The sequence below is a fragment of the Oenanthe melanoleuca genome, chromosome Z (assembly GCF_029582105.1).
Source record: "Oenanthe melanoleuca isolate GR-GAL-2019-014 chromosome Z, OMel1.0, whole genome shotgun sequence".
In the NCBI taxonomy this organism is placed as follows: Eukaryota; Metazoa; Chordata; class Aves; order Passeriformes; family Muscicapidae; genus Oenanthe; species Oenanthe melanoleuca.
The window spans coordinates 36,371,857-36,391,780 of NC_079362.1; the positions used below are offsets into that span (position 1 = coordinate 36,371,857).

Consider the following 19,924-nt stretch of genomic DNA (forward strand, 5'->3'; position numbering starts at 1 on the left):
TTGCACATAAAGGGTTTATTTTAAATGTTTTAAGGATAGAGTTACATCATAATTATAAAAATTACTTACAGAATTAAGTAACAATTTAAAGTGTTTATACTTCTAAATGCAGAGAACAGGGAACTGTCTACATTGTTCAAAATAAAATAAAAATAAAGAAACCAAGCTCTAAAGATGAATTAATTACCTAATTTAGAAATGTGAACACGAAGACCTCTGAACTATACACATACCAAGAACCATCCAAATTGCACTAATGATGTAAAATACAAAAAGCACAGCATTTTCAAGGAACCAGAAACTGTTTTTACCCTAATCCTTTTCCCTGATGCAACTAATAAATTCTCTCTGAAGATAAAGCCCCTACATTTAAACAATCCATTTAAAGAACGCTTCTACCTATTCCAACAAAAAGAGTTTTCCCCATCTCTACTCCAACATAGTTTAGGGTTTGGCACTCAAAAGAAAGAAGAAGAATGTAGTGTTCTGCTATTCAACTGAAATTTTATTTTTTCTTTAACAGAATACATGGTCCCTTCAAATGCTGTATGACACATACAACTGGAAAATTACCTTCCGTTGGCACTATGCTCGTCTCACCGGTGCATTTAATCCTACTAACAACCATTAAAACAGCACAATAAGCAAATTCACAAAAAACTGAACACAAAATAAAAACAGAACAAAAACAAAAACCTAAACATTTTAACATGCAACTTTAGTTTGTTACATTGAATGTTCTAACCCTCTAAGCATGCAAAAAAGGATGGTCTGCATTTAAGTTGGGTTTTTTTTTTTCCCTTTTAAGTTTTACATGGCAGCCTGACATCACACACGCACACACACAATATACAACAATACTACAGCAGGTAAATGTGAAAGGTGAGTAACTTTTATACAAAGATCCATGGCTTGTGCCATCACAAGCCCTATGTGATTTTGGAAAGTAATGTTGAACCCCTATAACAAGGAACCAACATTTAGTTACCAGGGTAACGCAAGCACTGCATGCAGATCTGAAACATGAGCCTAAAACAAAGCCCAAAGCAGATGGGCAGGGAGTGGAATTAGTCTCAAGCCTCAAAACTGTGGTTTAAGCTATCAAAAAAAAAAAAAAAAAAAAAAAAAAAAAGTAATAAAAAAAATAAAAGAAAATACCCACGCAACAGACAACGGGAACATCAAAAAACAACCGTGAAATTTACAGTTTGTAGATTGTACTCTAATTGTCAGAATACATAGTGTATTCAACTGGCTTGCAGAAAACCCATAAATGCAAGCCTAATGCTGAAAGTGTTCCAGTAGACCTAAACCTCAGATATTTCAAAACGAACCTCTTATTCCCCAGATATAAAGCCCCAAGTTCAGTGTACTAGGTTATTCATGTATCTCATGTGTAATTAATACACTCACTCATTCCTGTGCCACAAATATCGACTTGGGCTCATGGAGCCAGGCTCAGCTTTGAGATTTACATGCAGGACTCTTAAGAGTCAATAGAAAACACAACAGATCTGCAGGATGAAAACACTTGTGTTGCAAATCTGCTCACTTTGTTCAAACACAAGAAACATTTACGACTCAGGTACTTACTGCATAAGGACTGCATCGAGAAGCTATTCACTGTAATACAATAGCCTGCCTTTGGTTGCCCATGATGAAATACTAGACATAATGCAATATAGTAGCAATGGACAAAGAATTAAGGTATCATATTTATACGGAGAGTATTTATTACCATTCAACAGCATAATGAGGCACAAGCCTTAAGGCTAAAATATGAAATCAGGCAAAAAAATGGACAGAAAGGGGCTTAAACCACTGAGTCCTCTATATCAAGAATACCCACAACAGAGGTCATCTGCACCTCTGTCCTCTATTAACAGCACCTCTCCTGCATTCTTCCACTAATGGCACACGGTTGGATATCAGGGTACTTGTTCCTTCCATCAACAGTGTTAACTGTCTTCACATTCTGTACTTCTGTGAAGCAGTTCTTTGAAACTTGCAGAGCTCTGCCTTACTGTAACATGACAACCTTGTTGCTGCACTGCATTGTTGTTTCAATTCCCTTGTTTTTAAAAGCTGCCACACTTAAGAAACCCTAATTTTCATGTACAACTATCTTGCAAGATTATAACCATGAAAAGATTTTGCAGTTGTGGGCTGCTATTTACATCCACAATCTAATGCAGATGACTGAACCACTGAGACTGCCTATAGCTTCCATTAGATAGTACACCACTGGCATGCAGAACTCTAGTGTTCATAGAATGAAATGAATGTTAACAGCATACCTCAAAGCAAGTACAATGTACACCACAAAAGGCAACAACAGGTTTAAACTGTAGATTTGTCCAGACACTCCTTGTGTGGAAAAGCCAGAAAATAAACTGGGAAGATGCCTTCTTGAACCAAAATGATAAAAAGCAAACCAACACAAAGGAATGCAACAGACTGAGCAGAAGGCAACAAATGCTTCTCCTTCTCTAAAGTTACATTTTCACTGTAAAAGGACACCCCCTCCCACTTCCCTGGCGTGAGATTGTATTTACTATGTAAAATATTAACTACTGTTAGGCTTCTAAGTTCACACAAAAACATTCAGGTTGCTAGATTTGATATTAAATGAGAGACTACTGATGCCAATGTGTAGTCTAAAGTCTTCTGAAGTAGCATATATACTGTTAAAGTTGTGGCACCAAGCACTTGGGTTTTGCTGAGAAGTGTGTATAACAAACAAAGAAGTACAACATTTAGGATTGAAGGCAGCCTTGTTGCATGTATTTTACTGGTTCCTACAACTTGTAAATATGGGCCATTAACCTGCATATTTTAATTAAGTTGTTATACAGATTAAATGTAATTTTATAGTTTAAAGCCTTTTCACTGCAAGGTGCGTAATCCAAACACTTGTTATCCTACTGCCCTGTGACTAGTAAAAAAATGCACAAGCATTTCCACGCACTGCAAGTTCTTAAAAAGCTAAATTTGAAGTAAAGTGTAGAAACACAGCAGATTGATGTTACTTAGGTTAGGCACTCCTTGATACTGCACAAACTGTTTAAACCTTTCAGAAAAGTCACCTCTGTCCCAACCCTGAAAACAAGGACTGCCAGTATCCAAGAAATTAAATTTAATGTTACAAAAGAAGGCGTATCAAAATATCAACTTGCATGTGGCAGTTGAACGAGTGCAAGATTGAAGAAAAAGTCAAAATCTATGAAAAAATTTAGATTAATGATTACAATACTAGATCAACTTTACACAGCTTGAATTTGCAGCTGTTCTTTGCTTTTAACTCCCTCCTGCCCAAACATACTGACTTCCTTCAAGAAAAGGAGTTCTCTTACACAAAATGTGTCATGTTTGTATTACTCAGAACAAAACAGTTTTGCTGGCAGAGATTGTGGGTTCGCAGGGACATTTAAGCTTTCGTTAAACTGGAAAGCAGTCAAGTCTTTGTGTCTACAAATTTTACATTTAATAGTTCCACAAATTTGGCAAAAGTTCATGATGATGTCTAGGATGTCTTCACCAAATCGTAGACATAAATATGGAAATCATCATCAAACTTGATGAAATAGACAGATGGTTTGGCTTCAACTTGATGAATGACCATGCCAGTCCTTTTCGAGCCATCTTCTTTGGCATATTCCACTTGTTTGCCTACCAGGCTGTCCACAACTTCACCTGGTTCCCGTTCTGCAGGAGGTGAATCATCTGTAACAAACCCAATTTGCTTTAGTACACATAAATAAAATTTTGCACTATGGAAGACAACTACAGAGTCTTTTTTCAAACTCATACAAAACAATTAGAAGTTGCAAACAGATTAATCAATTTCATTCAGACAAGTACCTAACAATTGCCATGCTTGTAGGAAACAGTTGCAGAGAAAATTTTCAAACAATACTATCTTCAGTTTTACTAAGAAAAAAACAGCACTTTGGTAAGAGAAGTAAATTTTTGACAGGAAGGTGCATGCACAGCTTGTCGAAAATGGCTGTAGATAACTGAATTTAAACAATGAGAGGAAAAAGGCATTGGACCTCCTTTGCAGAAAGATAGCCTAACTTAACTTCCCTCTTTCCATACACATTATTCCAAGGTTCAATGCATGTATTTGACTGCAACGAAAACAGCAGCACTCTTCAATGGGTAGTTCTACTGAAGTAGTAGTAGTAGTAGTACTATTACTGAAATAGTAGTAGGTGTAAACTCCTTATCAAAAGGGGCTATTTGAATAATTTTGGTGAATTCTGATTGTATTATTTTCCTCTCTGGCAAAACCTAACCAGACAATCTCTGTGATAATCTGGATAATGAAAGGCATGATTTGTAACATGCCAAGTGATTGCCTCCATGCCAATCACAGAATAAACATGATAAAGGGTAAAAAGTACTGTATGGAGAACAGGAAACTAATCACATCTTCTTTCTCAGCTTCTCATCTTTGATTCCTAGTTCAGATAAACTTGTAGTTTGTATACCACTGAAAAACTTTATAAAGCAGTTGTAATATCTAATATTTTAATATGTAATGTATTATTTTCATTCTGGAAATCATAAGCTTTTAAATTAACAACTTTGTTATAAGTTTGCATTAAGAATCCCATTTTATTTTCAATTTTGAGAGCTGTGAAAGAACTCTTAAAAGAGGGAAAAAAAACCCAATAACAACAGGGAATGAACAGATTAAACTTAATGAATAAATGAATGAATAGAATTTACACTTAAACATTCTTCTGCAAACAGAAGTTTCTTTTTTGTGTTTCAGTTCCTCTACAAATGCATTGTCCCACATAGTTATTATCCTCTTAGTATCAGTTTTATACAGAGACTCTTTCTTGGCAAACATACAAGTTCAAGTCCTAAATTTTCACTTAAAAGTGTGGGCAAAGTTTTAATATCAGATCCAGCAATACATTTTCCCCTTACAAAAAGAAAAAAGGTTAAAACAACTTATCTATTATTTGTCTCCCCACATATGCAGAACCTATATTTGAAAAGGGACAGTATCCCAGAAATTTATTTATAACATTATGGCAAGTTCCATCAAGTTTACGGAAGTATTTGCAGATATTCTAAAATCTGATCTGAAAAATACTACTCCAAAATACTAACATCCAATTGTTGACTCAAGGACGTGATTCAAAATATCAGGAAAGAATCCACGTTCAGGGAAGGAACCAAATACTTAAAAGTGTTTAGAAAGTCAGTAAGCAATAATCTTTTGGTGAGCACAGAGGGTAAAGAGCACTAAAAACAATTAAGATTTAAATGGAAAGAAAGCATATAAGCTTTTCCTACTCTCAAGGTGGAAGAAAGCAAAGCAGACTTAAAATACATTCCTAGTCCATGCTGGTACTTAATACAAAGAACAAGTTATTTTAATATTCAAGTCTGGAAGAACTTGCTTTTTTTCCTTAAGAAGAGGAAGGTCACTTTTTTTCCCATTAATATCCACATTTCATTCTTTAAAATCATCACAGATTTTGCTTTTAGCTAGAGGCAGAGGCAAGGGTAATCTAAATACAGATCATTAACACAGAGGTTATGGAAATAAGTACCACTTTTTTATTCTGCCAGTAGATAATTACCAGTGATGCATCTGAAAGAAGATGATCTCAAACTACATAGTGCTTTGCATATGTATTAGTTACTAATTTCCTTTAAATCCCAGATGGCTTCTGTCAAAAACAGTTTTGTTATACAGGGGAAGTAAACCTGAAGTATTCTTTATAATCGCTTTCTTTGCATTGACTATCTAAATCCCTAAAACAATACTGATTCTGTGAAAATCCTTCTAAATTAATAGAAATCTTGAAGAAGAAGATGATTCACATTCAAAATGAGAGGAACAATACTAAGAGGAGGTATTTTTCTTACTAGTATGCCACAAATGTGAGAAATTGAATTTTAAAAAAATAAGTACTTATTTCCCACAAGCAACAGCTCAAGAAGTTTTTCACACTGAAGACACACAGCTCAGTGAAATTGTTCTTACTATATTAGTTAGACCCAAAAGATTCACTCCCACAAGAACGCCCACTTCAGAGACACAATTCAAAAGCCAACTCCACAAGACATGATACGTCTATAAGAAAACAGCAGTGAAAGACTTCCAGTTTGTTAGTTTCCACTAAAAAATCAAAACATATAATCTTCACTTTATGTGAAGTAGTACACCCATATTTTCAGCGGAATTAAGAATAATTATGAGAAAATATTACCATGCATATGTCACTGCTAAGAAAAGTTAAATATTTCAGCAGTTAACACAAATGTTCTTTGTTGTACTATCACATTTGTTAGTTGTGATACTTAAAAAAGATTAAATGGAATAACAAATACGATGCTTGTTTGTCAGCTCTCCTGTCCGTAAATAAACCACAGCTAAACTTTAATACAAAAAGCCGCCAGAAGAAAACAGTAACTGGCCTACTTACTTGAATCAGGCATAATGCGAAGGTCACCTTCTTTATAATCATCTAAGAGCTGGTACATGTACAAGACGGGATCTTTCTCATAGGTAATATAAAACCACGTGTTCATAATAGGAGCTCGAGCCAAAACCATCCCCCTCCATTCATCTTTTGAGCCATCCTCTGTCTCAAACATATGTTCCACAGCTTTACCAATCATTGTGTCTGCCAGGTGGGCATCACTAATTCGAGACGAAGCTGAAATGACAGCATTTCAGAAATTCATTCAAAAGCATGGATATGTATCTTTGTAAAAAATAATCTTTATGCTGATTAATGTAGAAAATCTGATTGACAGTTAGTAAATTCATACAAAGCAAACAGTGTTAATTCCACAGAGTTTAGTGCTGTAGAGCTAAGAAGTTCAGAATGTTGTTAAAACAACAATGAATTCTCGTACTCTCTGTGATTAAACGATCATAATACAAGCTAACAAGAGATCAATCACGCAACAAAGACTCTGAACTTATAACTAGACACTGGACAGGGAGAAGTAGAAACAAAAGGCCTGTCTCAGAGCAGTTCTATGACACTATTAATTCAGCTTTGGGGTTAGGTTCCCCCTAATGCCCCCCTACAGACTGCTACCAATTCCTTTGCAGTTAGAAGAAGCTTTTTCTATTTACAAACTAGTGTTTACTTCAGCAGATATCAAACTTAGTGGATTGAAAAACCTGCAGTTTAACAATCTAGTGCTAATTCTGAAAAACAAAAAGCATTATTACTAATCAGGTTAATTCACTTAGAAAATGCCTTCCTGCCATTATTTTAAGTACATGGCGGTAGTACAAGAAAAAGTGTAACCTTATCACTGTTAGACACATAAAATAGACAACATAGTCTAGATGGCTTAGAGTTGAAATTTTAACAGAAATATTAATGTTAATCAAAAAACCACAGAATGCACTGCATACTACTTGAAGACAGAAGACAGCAACTGCACTCACTAGCATCATCCACAACTTGTAGAATAGAAAAAAAATTAAAGCATTTAGACTACCTGCCATGAGACAAAAATGAAATTGACCAGTAACATTAAAGTGGTCACAGGTTATCTTTGGGGAAGTCTGGAGGGATTAGTGGAAAACATTTAGTGATAAATGTCCACAAATATGTAATTTATTTAGGAGAAAAACCCCAAACTTACCAACTCTGTCTGGAAGAACTTCAAGTGCTGAAACTCTTTCATCTTTGTGAAGTTCTAGTCCATACACACAATCAAATCCATCATACTTTATGAGATAGAGCGAGGGATTTACAGGAACTTGATCAAGAACTGTGCCCTTCCATTGTGTTACAGGTCCACTCCCTTCTTTCCATCCGTGCTGTATCCTGCAGCCTACAATATTTCTTCGTGGCTGAGAAATAGGTTTGCTTGGTCCCACATTGTTTCTATGTTTTCTGTACACAGATACAAACATTAATATTAAACAAGTACATACATGCTCAAAATTCTACTTCAGAAAATAGCTGTATGCTTTTACATGACAATACATTTTATAGCTTAGTACACCTCATTCAAATTAGGATGTAAGCTTACCACGCTTTACTGAAATAAAAGAAAAACATACTTCAAAGTTGTGACACATTTCTGACGTGCTGTATAAGGCCAGTTTTCTAGCAGTAAATCTAGTTTACTTAAGCCAAAATAACTATTCTATCCCTTGCTACACTGAATGTCAAAAGTGAAACTCACCTGATCGAATCTCAAAGCATAAGGTTAGCTGGCAATATTACAACTTTACTACCTTGTTGCTCTCTACAGAACAGTAAACAACTCCTTCCCAGGAGGAAGAAGTCAGTGCAAACATTATGCGGCTGACTGAAATTCTTTCAAAATGTTTGTTTTTCCTAAACCAGACCTGTTTACACCTAAAGAAAATTTAGGCTCCTTCATTTACAAGTAATTTTGACTCCAAGTATTTTTAAAGACAGATGACAGCAACAACACTTCCATATTTAGTATGGAATATTCCATGTAATGTAAATGGCCATAGAAGGGGTACTCCTTTATGTGGAAAACAGATCAGGTAACTTTTTTGTCCTTCTTATATTTTCATGGAATTGGCATGGAAATTCCCTCTGGTAAGTAACAGTTGCTATTCTGATGAATGTTAATGTAAGGTATTTGACAACTCCAAATGACTAAAAGTGTTATACAAGTTTTATCTAACTATTAAAAACACAAATTAACAGTTTTGAACACAAATAGAAGAAACTAAGGGGCATTATGAAAATATACAAAATTCTCTTGGATATCAACTAGTTGTAAAATAATTTTTGGCTACTACTTGTAGCATACATCATTTCAATGGCAGTAATGTATGCAAGCAACTAGCTTAAAAGTAACATCTAACAGAGAATCAGTTGCAGAAGGCAATATTCTTCCTTAGATTAGAGATAGTGATCAAAGAAAAAAGTCTCCAGGTATGATGAATGCTTTCACAGAAGTTCCTATATGATCCAAAAAAATACAGATAATAATTGTACCACTGGAATCTTGGAAGAGTATTTCAGAATAATACACGCACAACATGATATTGGAATATTTAATGCTGTATCATAACTGTAATCGTAACTATTTAAAACAATATACATAATTAACTTCAGTATTTGTCCCACCTCCAGACTTTAATTCACCATGAAGATCTTGGCAAGGGTGTTTTCAAATTTCACTTTTGGTATCATCTGAGGTTTTCAAAGATCAGACTGCAGTTTTGCATTCCTAACTTTGATAGCACAGATAACTGGAACAGGTTGGAATTCCTGTGAGTAGAGACTCTCCCACAAAGCAGGTTCTAATTTTATGCAAAAACTAGAATGTATTTTCAAATTCTAGTTCTGCTCAAGTATTTATATGTGTTTCTAATTGTAGTAAGTGCCAGTAATAGCTTACTATTACAAAATAAGGCCAGAGATCTGGTTCTCAGCACAATAACATTGAGTTTGTTTTGTATTCATTTAATTAGTGCTAATGGAACACTGTCTCATTCTGAAGAGAATAAAAACAATTAGAAATAAAATTCAACTGACATTGCTTTGTCTAATTTAAGCAGTTTATGTTGCTCATCATTTCATCTTTGAAAAAGATTATAATGCTATTGATATTCCACCTCAGTCAACTTTACTTTCTGCCTACAAAGCATAATCCACTTTAATATTTAATTTGGAGCAATAAGGCAAAAAGCAAAAAGCTTTACACTCATTCTAAAAAAAGATAGAAGAAGACAACATTACTGAGTTCAAACAGATAACTACGTTTAAAATGCCTCATGAGCAAAGTGCAATACGAATTTAATTACAAATCAAGTACCCACTAGGTGTACTTGCAGTTCAAATTTTTGTCTGAAGGCATTACTCAACAGCTGCTCACTTCTTACTTGAAGTGATTCATACTGTAAGAAATTAGATATTTAAACTAATATATTACCAAGGAAAACCTACTTCTTGAATCTGAACATGGCAAGAAAGCAAGCAAAAGTTTCTAACTATTAATTAGCAGTTTGTGAATGTACTTCCATATAAGACAATCAAGTAACCTCTGCTTTCTGCAACAGTGTAGCATTTTTGTAATGAATCAAGTAATACAAATAACCTCCTGTGACGCTCTATGCAGAAAGTCCAATTTTTCCTTCTTTTTCATTAAAATAATCTTTAAAAGTTCCACAGACATTTGCTGTTGAATATTTGAGAACAATTAGAAATGTAAGACGTGAAGCCAGGAAAAACAGAAAGTAGCAAGTTCTTGCTGGAAATAGTTCTTGACACATCAGACACATCCTCATTATAAACAGCCCTTCAATTCCCAAAAGTTTCTGATCCTCTTCTTTATCTTGAAGGCTGTAAGCTGTTAAGTAAAACCTTATGTGAAAAAGTTTCATTATCAGAACCAGATACTTTGGAAACATTCTAAAGACTACGCAGCCAGAAGGAAATCTGCCCAGAAGTTAAACCTGTGTTTATATGGTCCTTGCACAAACTTCAATTTGGCAACTGCTACCTGGGAAACAACAGGTTTGGCAGGTATTGCAGAACTGCAGAGGACTGATAGCAGAAAAATCAGCCATTACCAGAGGTTTGTGCTTAAGACGCAAACTAGCACACAGAAAAACAGGAATAGCAATGCCCAGTATCCTATAAAGTTACCCATTTAGGTTTGGTTGGTCACTGGCTTTTATCCGTCATGTCATCTCAGAAAAACACCACAAGGGGGAAAAAAAACCAGAAGGATGAAAGAAAACCACGTATCTCATATATGCAAAACACAACTATGAAAACTGGAATGAAAACTATAAAACATTATAGAAGCACTACAGCAGCAGTAGTCAGAATGCTTTCAAATCTTTCATGATACAAAAAAGTTATTGAAAATAGTGTACAAAACAGAAAATTTATTGAAAATAGTATACAAAACTTAATACAACCGTAATCTTATTAATGTCTATGATTAATAACAGAATAGTGATCAGAAAATTGTTATTAACTACTTTTCACAACATTCAGACTATGAGGCACATTAATTAAGATAGAAGTTTTAAAGTGCATTCTGGACTACTTCAAAGGTTAAAAAAAAAAAAAAATCGTTCAGTTGTGAATTTCAGCTCTAGATGCTGCAGAAGCCAAAAGTATGTTACCTTAAAGTGGCATCAAAATTTCAAAATGTCTACGTTCACTTGTAGTTAAATTGCAATTGTAACCTACACTTGGAAGTCTGAATTGCTGACTACAAGAAATCTGGAGAGCCGATGAAGAAAGGATTGTTTCATACATGTGCTAGATCTTGAGGTATCCTTATACACTAAGGTGTAAAGAATGACATCTGTAAGTTTACTGACTGATCTGATCCCAGTGAGGTCAGCTTCATATTGGCAGAGATCACCACTAGCCACTGACAGAGCACTTGGAAGAGCTGTTCAATAACCATGGGAACCATCTCCAAAAGGCTCAACAGTTAACTATCATTTAAAGAGTTCAGAAGGCTTGTCCATACTCCTCATTCTATCACAACCTCAATTACTGAGTTATGCCTTGTTTCTTCCTCTGCCACAAACCTTCTGAAGCAAACCTTTAAAATCTCAATGGCCTTTGAGGGCCAGTAGACTTCTTTTTCTTTTTCCTTAAATGTGGAGTTAACTAAATAAATAGCTAAATCAGTGACAAAACCATACATTACTGACTCATGGTCTATCATATTGGCTCAGAGTAGTATTGGCATACAGTATTACATCATATTCATATCTACTCATTTATGGTAAACTATAAATACAAACAACATTCTACTACTCTACCTCCTTCTCAGACAAGTCAGTAAGCAGCACACAAGAAGTCATCTTGGCTTGGTACAAAAAAACCTTAACTAAATAATAAACAATTGAACTAGGCTAAATTAATATAAAACTAAGCTGGATGATTAAGTTAAATACCTCAGAATTATGTCACTTAAGGATCAAAACTTCTTATGTCCCACAAAGCCTTTATGCTAACAAATTTACAACCTATTTAGTTATTTAAAAAAGTGTATATTAACACAACAATAAAGACAAATCTAGCCACCCTCAAGTACAAAAGGCAACCCACCTCTGATAGTCTTCCCATCATACACTCCTTTCTCTGAGCGGTTGAAAGAGAACAAGAGAAATTAAATTTTAACCAACTCTACCTGTCCCTAGACATATAAATGTTTCTCTTTGCCTTCTATGAAGATAGACAAGAATGGATAATGATGAGCTGGTGGAAGGTATCAGAGTAGTTTAACATCAAGTGCTGTCTCTGGGAAACAGTTAACACTATTAACAGTGATTAACTAGATTAATTGTGGAACATACACCTGCCAAACAAATTGCTTGTGATTGATACACACTACATAACTTTACACTTACAAACAGCTAGTAACAATTTAAGATTTCTCTCACCCGATATAGTATCTTTCTGCAAGACACTAAGACCAACTGTTTCCAGAAAGTTACCTCTACTTTCATACAGCTACTCACCAGTGTTCAACTGCTACTATTTAAAATGTTGAAAATGGAAAAATACATGCCATGAAAGCATAGCAAAATCAGGTATCCTTCCTTCACATACTAATAGCAGCTTCCTTACAGAAGTATTTGTGTACATCTTTATTTTTAAAAAATGAAAATTATTTTCCAACACTACAGTTATAGTGCATACATGATTAGATATATCTCAGATTCCTTCCCAGCTGAGTTCTTAGTAAGCATGATTTGCAGGTTTTTTTGACCTGGTGACTGCATGAACTCTGTGCCAGAGAACAGACATCCTACAAGACCCATGGCTAAGTTCAGGCTTGAATATCCTTCCCTACAGATGATTTCAGAAAGAAATTCAAAATTGTATTCAAGAAAAATATAATATTAACAGTCAAAACAATGTTTGAAACTTTATCTCTGGGGCTTTCTTTCATACTACCCTCCTGAAAGAATTAGAAGTCTGACTCTACACACATATACACATTGAGTATTATTCCACAATTTTCAAGAACAGAGTGGAACAATAGATATATTTCTAGAACGGTACTTCCAGTTACTGAGAGCTATTCTCTTGTAAATATATTAACAACTTACTTGTGGGATGTTCTTTTCTTCATCATGCTGGCAGATACTCCTGCATGACCTACAATATAAAAGATGTTGAAATTACTGAAAAATTATTTAAAAACTTATATAAAAGCCTTCATATTGAATATCAAAATATAAACAATCCAAACACTTCATGCTATGATTGATCAGTGACCTGCTGAAATGGGAGAAGGCTCTAGAGAGGGAGACACTGGCTATGTGCACACAAAGTTGGGTGGGCTGACCTTGGCTTAGTGCCAGGCACCCACTAAAGCTGCTCTATCTCTTCTCTCAGCTGGACAAGGGAGAGAAAATACAACCAAAGGTTCCCAGGTGAAGAGAGGGACAGAGACGCATCTCTCACCAATTACCATCACAGGCAAACCAGGCTTGACTCAGGGAATATTAATTTATTACCAAGCAAGTCAGAGTAAAATAATGAGAACCAAATCTTAAAAACACCTTCCTCCCAGCTCTCCCTTCTTCCTGGGCCTAACTTCACTCCCAATTTTTTTCTACCTTCTCTCTCTCAGGTAGCACAAGGGGACAGGGAATGAATGAATGTGCAGTCAGTTCATCACACATTGTCTCTGCTCATTCTTTCTTTCTCCTCAGGGTTAGGGTTAGTTCTCCCTCCACAGGGGAAGAACTCCTCTCACTCCCCACTGCAGTGTGGGGTCCCTCCCACAAGACACAGCCCTCCAAACTTCTCCAACATGAATCTGTCTCAGGGGCTACAGTTCTTCACAAACAGCTCCAGCCTGTATCTCTCACACACTGTGCCATCCTTCTGGAACAGACTGCTCTGCAGTGGGCCCCCCAACCGGGTCACAAGTCCTGCCAGCAGACCTGCTCCAGCGTGTGCTCCTCTTTCATGGGGCCCCAGGTCCTGCCAGGAAACCTGCTGCAGTGCAGACTTCCTGCAGGGTCACAGACTCCTTCAGTCACATCCACCTGTCCCAGTGTAAGGTCCTCTGTGTGCTGCAGGGGCACAGCTGCTTCACCATGACCTTCACCATGGGCTGCATGTGACTCTCAGCTCCCGTGCCTAGAGCACCTCCTCCCCCTCCTGCACTGACTTTGATGTCTGCAGGGCTGTTATGTTCACATAGTTTCACTCCTCTCCTGCAACTGCTGCAGTGCAGAATCTTCCCCCATTCTTAAATACAATAACCCAGAGTGGCCTCTACCACTAGCACTGATGGGCTCAGCTTTGGCCAGTGGCAAGTCCATCTTGGAGCCAGCTGGCACTAGTTCTCTTGGACAGCAGAAAGAGAAGTTTCTACCTGCTTCTCACGGAAGTCACTCTTGCACCTTCCTGGTACTTTGCCATGCAAACCCAACACAGAAGCTCAGAGATGAACATAAGGAGTGACTGACAGCAACTATTAAAATGAAAGTTGAACTAAACACAACAGGGATAATAGCTGCAATGGTCAATCAGCAGCAGTAGGGAATCAACAGGCTGTTCTAAACTTTTATCCTTGACTTACTAAAAGGAGATATCAATACACATCAACCTGAGTTAGCCAGCCCAGCATTACCTGTGCCTAATAAAGCACATAAAAAACTAAAAATAAACATTTTTACAGAGAGAAGAATACTGCACTCAACCCAGTGATAATTTGGGATGAATATGAAAAATGGAAAGCTTTTAATAAGATGAAATGAGGAAAAAGGGAAATCAGGCTTCTGCTGGTTGTTAGAAAGCTGCTTATGAGCAGGCATTAAGAATTCAGCAGAGGGAATATGCAAGAACAAAATCACAGAAAAACCCTTTCAAAAGAACATGGTATATAAAAGGTGATGTCCACAGGTAGAAAAATCTAAATTAGTTATTAAAATTATACTGTAGCCTCAGATCACTGCCAATGGCCACCTGCATGGGGATAATTTACTAGAGCTGACTGAAATAGCCCCTATTAAAGTAATGGCTGATGGTGACTACAGGGCCAGAAGGTATCTGACTTGATCCTGATTCTCCCTTTCTCCCTCACTTTACTGCTTTTGAATGGTATGGAGTTAGAATTTCTTCACAGTAGCTTGTTTTGGGCTGTTTTGGATTTTTTGCTTCTTGTTTGCCGTATCTAAAACAATCTGGTCACAGTGCAGGATTGAACCACGTGTACCTCTAATGCCTTGTGTTTATGTACAAACATGCCTAGAAAGCTTGAATGCTTATTTAAAAAAAAAATAAAAAAATTTCTTAAAATCTAAGAACTGCTCTTATGAAAACGAGAAACTTCCATTACCAGAAGATGAACATAGGTACTTTACATTTTACATTTGTAGCTAATGAGAGAAAAGTAAGATTTTGGCTAAAGCATCTCAAGGAAAAATACAACAAAACAACAGAATGGTGCAGCACAAGAATTTGTTTTCTGTCCACTGCTCAAGGACTCTGGAACCTGTGAGTAAGAAGGGAGGTATGAAGCATTTATCTTCCAAAGTCAAGAACAAAAACACTACACTGACACAGAAGTAAGATTTACTACAGCATTTGCAATAAGTAAAGAAGTTATGCTGACCTCTGGGAATGGGATTTTGCTGTTTGCTAACTTCGCACTTTGGGATCTTTAAGTTTTTGATAAGATTCAACTTGTGCACTGATGTAATGAGCTCTATACCAAAGACAACACAGACAACTGAGTGCTACTCATCATCTTAAGTCAGCTAGTATTTTAAGAGCGCTCCAAGCTTAATACATGGAGTAACGACATTTGGATGCTTAATAAAAATATCAATAGCAAGAATTTGAAGATCTTACGTTAAACATACCCTTGTACCAACCAGATGCTGATTTTCTACAATCTGCCCTCCTATTTTGCACCGTCTGAATTCAGATAGGTCTCAAGGAGATGTAAACTCCTTTTAAGGATGCATCAGGTTACACAGCTGTAACTCTGCAACAAGTTTCTGTCCTCTACAGCAGTTCTGGACATGGGGACAGAACATCACGGAATCCTTATGTTTATTTGTCATATTCTGGTAAGAAGGTCCAAATCAGAAATATCTGCCTCCTGAATTTTCCTTGGTCCATAAGAATTGAGCAGCTGGACACAACCCAGCCAAGTGCATTCACAGCCTGGAAAGTGAAACATGTCCTGGGCTGCATCCAAAGCAGTGTGGGCAGCAGGGGAGGGAGAGGATTCTGCCCCTCTGCTCTGCTCTGGTGAGACCCCAGCTGGAACCCTGCATCCAGCCCTGGGGTACCAGCACTGAACAGACCTGCTGGAATGAGGTCACAGGAAGGCCATGGAGGTGACTGGAGGGCTGGAGCAACTCCTGCATGAGGAAAGGCAAGAGTTGGGATTGTTTGGCCTGGAGAAGAGGAAGGCTCTGAGGAGACCTTCTTGCAGCCTTCCAGTATGTGAAGAGGGCCTATAAGAAAGATGGCGACAGACATTTTAGCAAGATCTGTTGTGATAGGACACAGGATAATGATTTTAAAATGGAGAAGATTAGATATAAGAAAGAAGTTTTTCTATACTGAGTGTGGTGAAATACTAGCACAGGTGTCCCAGAGGTGGTGGTTGCCCCATCCCTGGAAGTGTACAAGTCCAGGCTGTATGGGGAACGAAGCAACCTGATCTAGCTGAAGATAGCCCTGCTAATTGCAGGAGTTGGACAAGATGACCTTTAAAAGGTCCCTTTCACATCAAATTATTTTATTTTTTATGACTAAGAGCACAGAAGCCAATTTTTTTAATGAAAAGTAACCACAACCTCCAGCTTCTAGACAAAAGCAACAGAATTAGGTATTTAATAGTCATATGGTGTTTTTTCTTGTGTTTTCTGAGAATCGTTAATTCTGCTCCTTACCGTAAACCCTTAAAATTCAACAGCAAATAGAAATTATGTTTCTGAATATTTCTGCTTTACTCCAGACAAAGATAAAGGGTATGACAAGACTGCAAGACTTAAAAAAAAAAGAATCATTCAAGATGCTGGCTTCAAGGGCAACATATACGTCATTTCAGCTGGGGCTGTAGGAGAATATGAAGACGGAGGGGAGAAAACTATTGGCAATGTTTTGCTTGTGACATGGATTCGTACCCTCCATGCAATCCATGAAAATCAGACAGGCTCTTCAGAAAACAGCAACCATATTTTACTTCTCTGAATATCACCTACAACAAGCAGCAAAACATAGATGTTTTTAAGTTGTGTTCCAGAATTACCTGTGGGAATAGCAGTAATTCCACTCTGTATCTGGAGACTATTTCAGAATTACTTTCAGGGACCTAAGATACACTTCAGGGTGCTGATTCACACCTAGTTGAGATAGTATTGCTCAACTTCAACTTAAAAGAGGAAGGAGGTCTTTTAACTGAAGTAGGTCAGAAGTACAGACAATAAACCAAATTCTAATTCTGCAGAAAAGATTTCACTGCAATTCTAAGCAATTCACATCCACGATCTTTTTTCTTAATTCTTAATTTTTCTTAATTTCTTCATAAAGGCAATACTAATTAAGTCACCCTGAAGACTTCTCTCTCCAAGCTGAGAGCTCCAACCACAGCTCCTGAAATCTGTCCTCGTGGGAGTGGTGCTCCAGGTTTCAGATTATCTTCATGGCCCTCGCTGGACTCACTGCAACTGGTCCACATCATTCTTATGTTAGGGGCCCCAGGGCTGGATGCAGTGCTCCAGATGGTGTCTCACTGGAGTGGACTACAGAGGCAATAACACCTCCCTCAACCTGCTGTTCATGCTCCTTTTCATGCAGCCCAAGATGTGAGAGGCCACTTGGGCTGTGAGTATAACCCTGATGGGTCATGTTGAGCTTCTCATTTGCCAACATCCCCAAGTCCTTGTTCAGGCTGCCCTCAGTCCATTCTCTGTCAAGCATGCATGTGTTCTTGGAATTGCCCCAATGCAGATGCAGCACCTTTGAAAAGCCTTTGGCTTTGTTGAATGTCACAAGGCATGCAAAGGTCCACCTCTCAAGCCTGTTCAGGTTCTTCTGGATAGCATCCCTTCCCTCCAGCATGCTGACTGCAACACGCAGCTTGGTGTCATCAGCAAACCTGCTGAGAGTGCACCCAATCCTACCATCCCTACCATTGAATAAGATGTTAAACAATGCTGCTCCCAATACTGACACCTGAGGAGTTCTGCTCATCACTGCCTCCATTTGGTACTGAACCAAGCATTTACGACTTTGCACTGGATCTCTCTTTTGAAACATGTAGCTATTACTTGAAAGGCAACTCTATTATTATTGGAATCAGTACATGTTCCAAGTAAGTGACAGCGAATTTTGACATAGTCTCAGGTAAAATACAAATTTGAAAGTTTCCAAAGGGTTACTGAGAAATCCTCCGGTATCATTTTCAGATTTTAATGAATCAAATGTGTATTTGGAAGCACCCAAATCTATCGCTTATTCAAAAGCTAACTGAGCTTTCCCAATTACACTTGTTCAGTTGGTTTCTTGAGAATTTCACAGAAGCTACAATTCACAATGGTCGGTGATAAAAAGTATGTTGCTTTCCCCACACAGGTCACTGATTAATACCTTTTGACACAACACAAAATAGGAAGGTCAGATCTGTACTGCTAAATTTACGTTTCTCTTTTCAAGCCATGATATTCTAGAATAAAGGTAAATTTTCTTTAAAACACAAATGATGATATCTAAAGTCATTAGCATCTACAGAAAATCATTAACATATTCTAAGAGTCAATAAAGTAAAACAGTTTTTATCCATTAAAAGCAAAGCAAACCATCCAGAAAGAACACCTCACCTGCATCAGCTCTGGACCGCTGACCGGGTGATTTTCCAAATGGGGTCTTCATTCATCTGTGTTTAAGTGAGCAGCAAAGCTGCTGGACTAGGGTGAAAATCCAGTTCTTTCCAACTTCCAAGATATCTTCTTTTCAGTCTTAGGATAGACTTATTAATCCACCATTCAATGAAGAACTTGTCTTTTCTCAAATGTAGAAGATGCACTTTCAACTACAGTACTCTGAAAACCAAAACACGTGATGTGTAAGTAACTTGATTTTTAAACAAAAGTATTCTGTCTTAACCAAGTCTCATCTTAACGCTTGTTTTCATATGCAATAGGGTATTCCTTCACATTCTGTCATTCTGAAAACATTCAGCAACACAAGATATATACAGCCAAACAAATACAAGGGCTGCTACTTTATCTCCTAGTCACAATAAAGTACCATGTCACTACATCAACTACAAAGAGAAAGAAAAGTTTCTTTAAAAACCACTGAGCTTAACACAGGGAAGTATGACTACTAATTTAGATTAAACTGTACTACCCTTGCCAGGTTAAAGCATCAATCAACTTTTTCCATTGGTTAGACATAACATGCTTCTACTCACATAGCAGAATAACATTACATCACAGAAGTTAAAAAAAGTCTATTTAAAAAAATGCAACACAAAAGGTTTTAAAAACACTGATTTCACTGCAGCAACTGCTCATACCAGCAATTTGTTGAGTAGGTTGAGAGTTCATAGATCTGATGATTCATAGATCTGTTTAAGTTTCCAGCAATTCTTTCCACCTAAGATCATCAAATTCCTAAAGTATTTAGTCATCACATTCCTCTAGATAAGGGAGGTAAGTGAGGACAGCTTTTTAATACCCTTTTCAGGATTTAATTACAGAAATTTTTGATCATATGAAAAAACCCAAGGCATTACAGGTTAACTTATTTCAGAGCAACATTTTGGGCCAGAAGCATTTATGCGTAGAATTCACTACTTCAGTGCTGCCCACAAACAAGGTAAGTGAGATCAGATAAATTCCTTAAGAAAAGTCACTGCTAATCTGTGAGAGACAGGGCCTCTCTAATCTGCGAGCCAGTACTATCCTCCCTCTTTCACCTCA

At 37.0% G+C, this 19,924-nt stretch overlaps 1 protein-coding gene across 6 annotated transcripts in view; it reads right to left on the bottom strand.

The window, feature by feature from the left end:
- Nucleotides 1-19,924, bottom strand: part of SPIN1 (spindlin 1) — a 52,170-nt gene continuing 32,246 nt past the window's right edge. For all 6 annotated transcript variants that reach the window (XM_056513128.1, XM_056513126.1, XM_056513125.1 and 3 more), the window contains exons 2-6: nucleotides 18,818-19,039; nucleotides 13,073-13,121; nucleotides 7,636-7,889; nucleotides 6,453-6,686; nucleotides 1-3,723 (exon numbers count right to left, since the gene is read on the bottom strand). In XM_056513128.1, the coding sequence (XP_056369103.1) occupies nucleotides 3,524-3,723; nucleotides 6,453-6,686; nucleotides 7,636-7,889; nucleotides 13,073-13,121; nucleotides 18,818-18,869 (789 nt within the window). In that variant the 5' untranslated portion in view covers nucleotides 18,870-19,039 and the 3' untranslated portion in view covers nucleotides 1-3,523. The remainder of the gene's footprint in view (nucleotides 3,724-6,452; nucleotides 6,687-7,635; nucleotides 7,890-13,072; nucleotides 13,122-18,817; nucleotides 19,040-19,924) is intronic.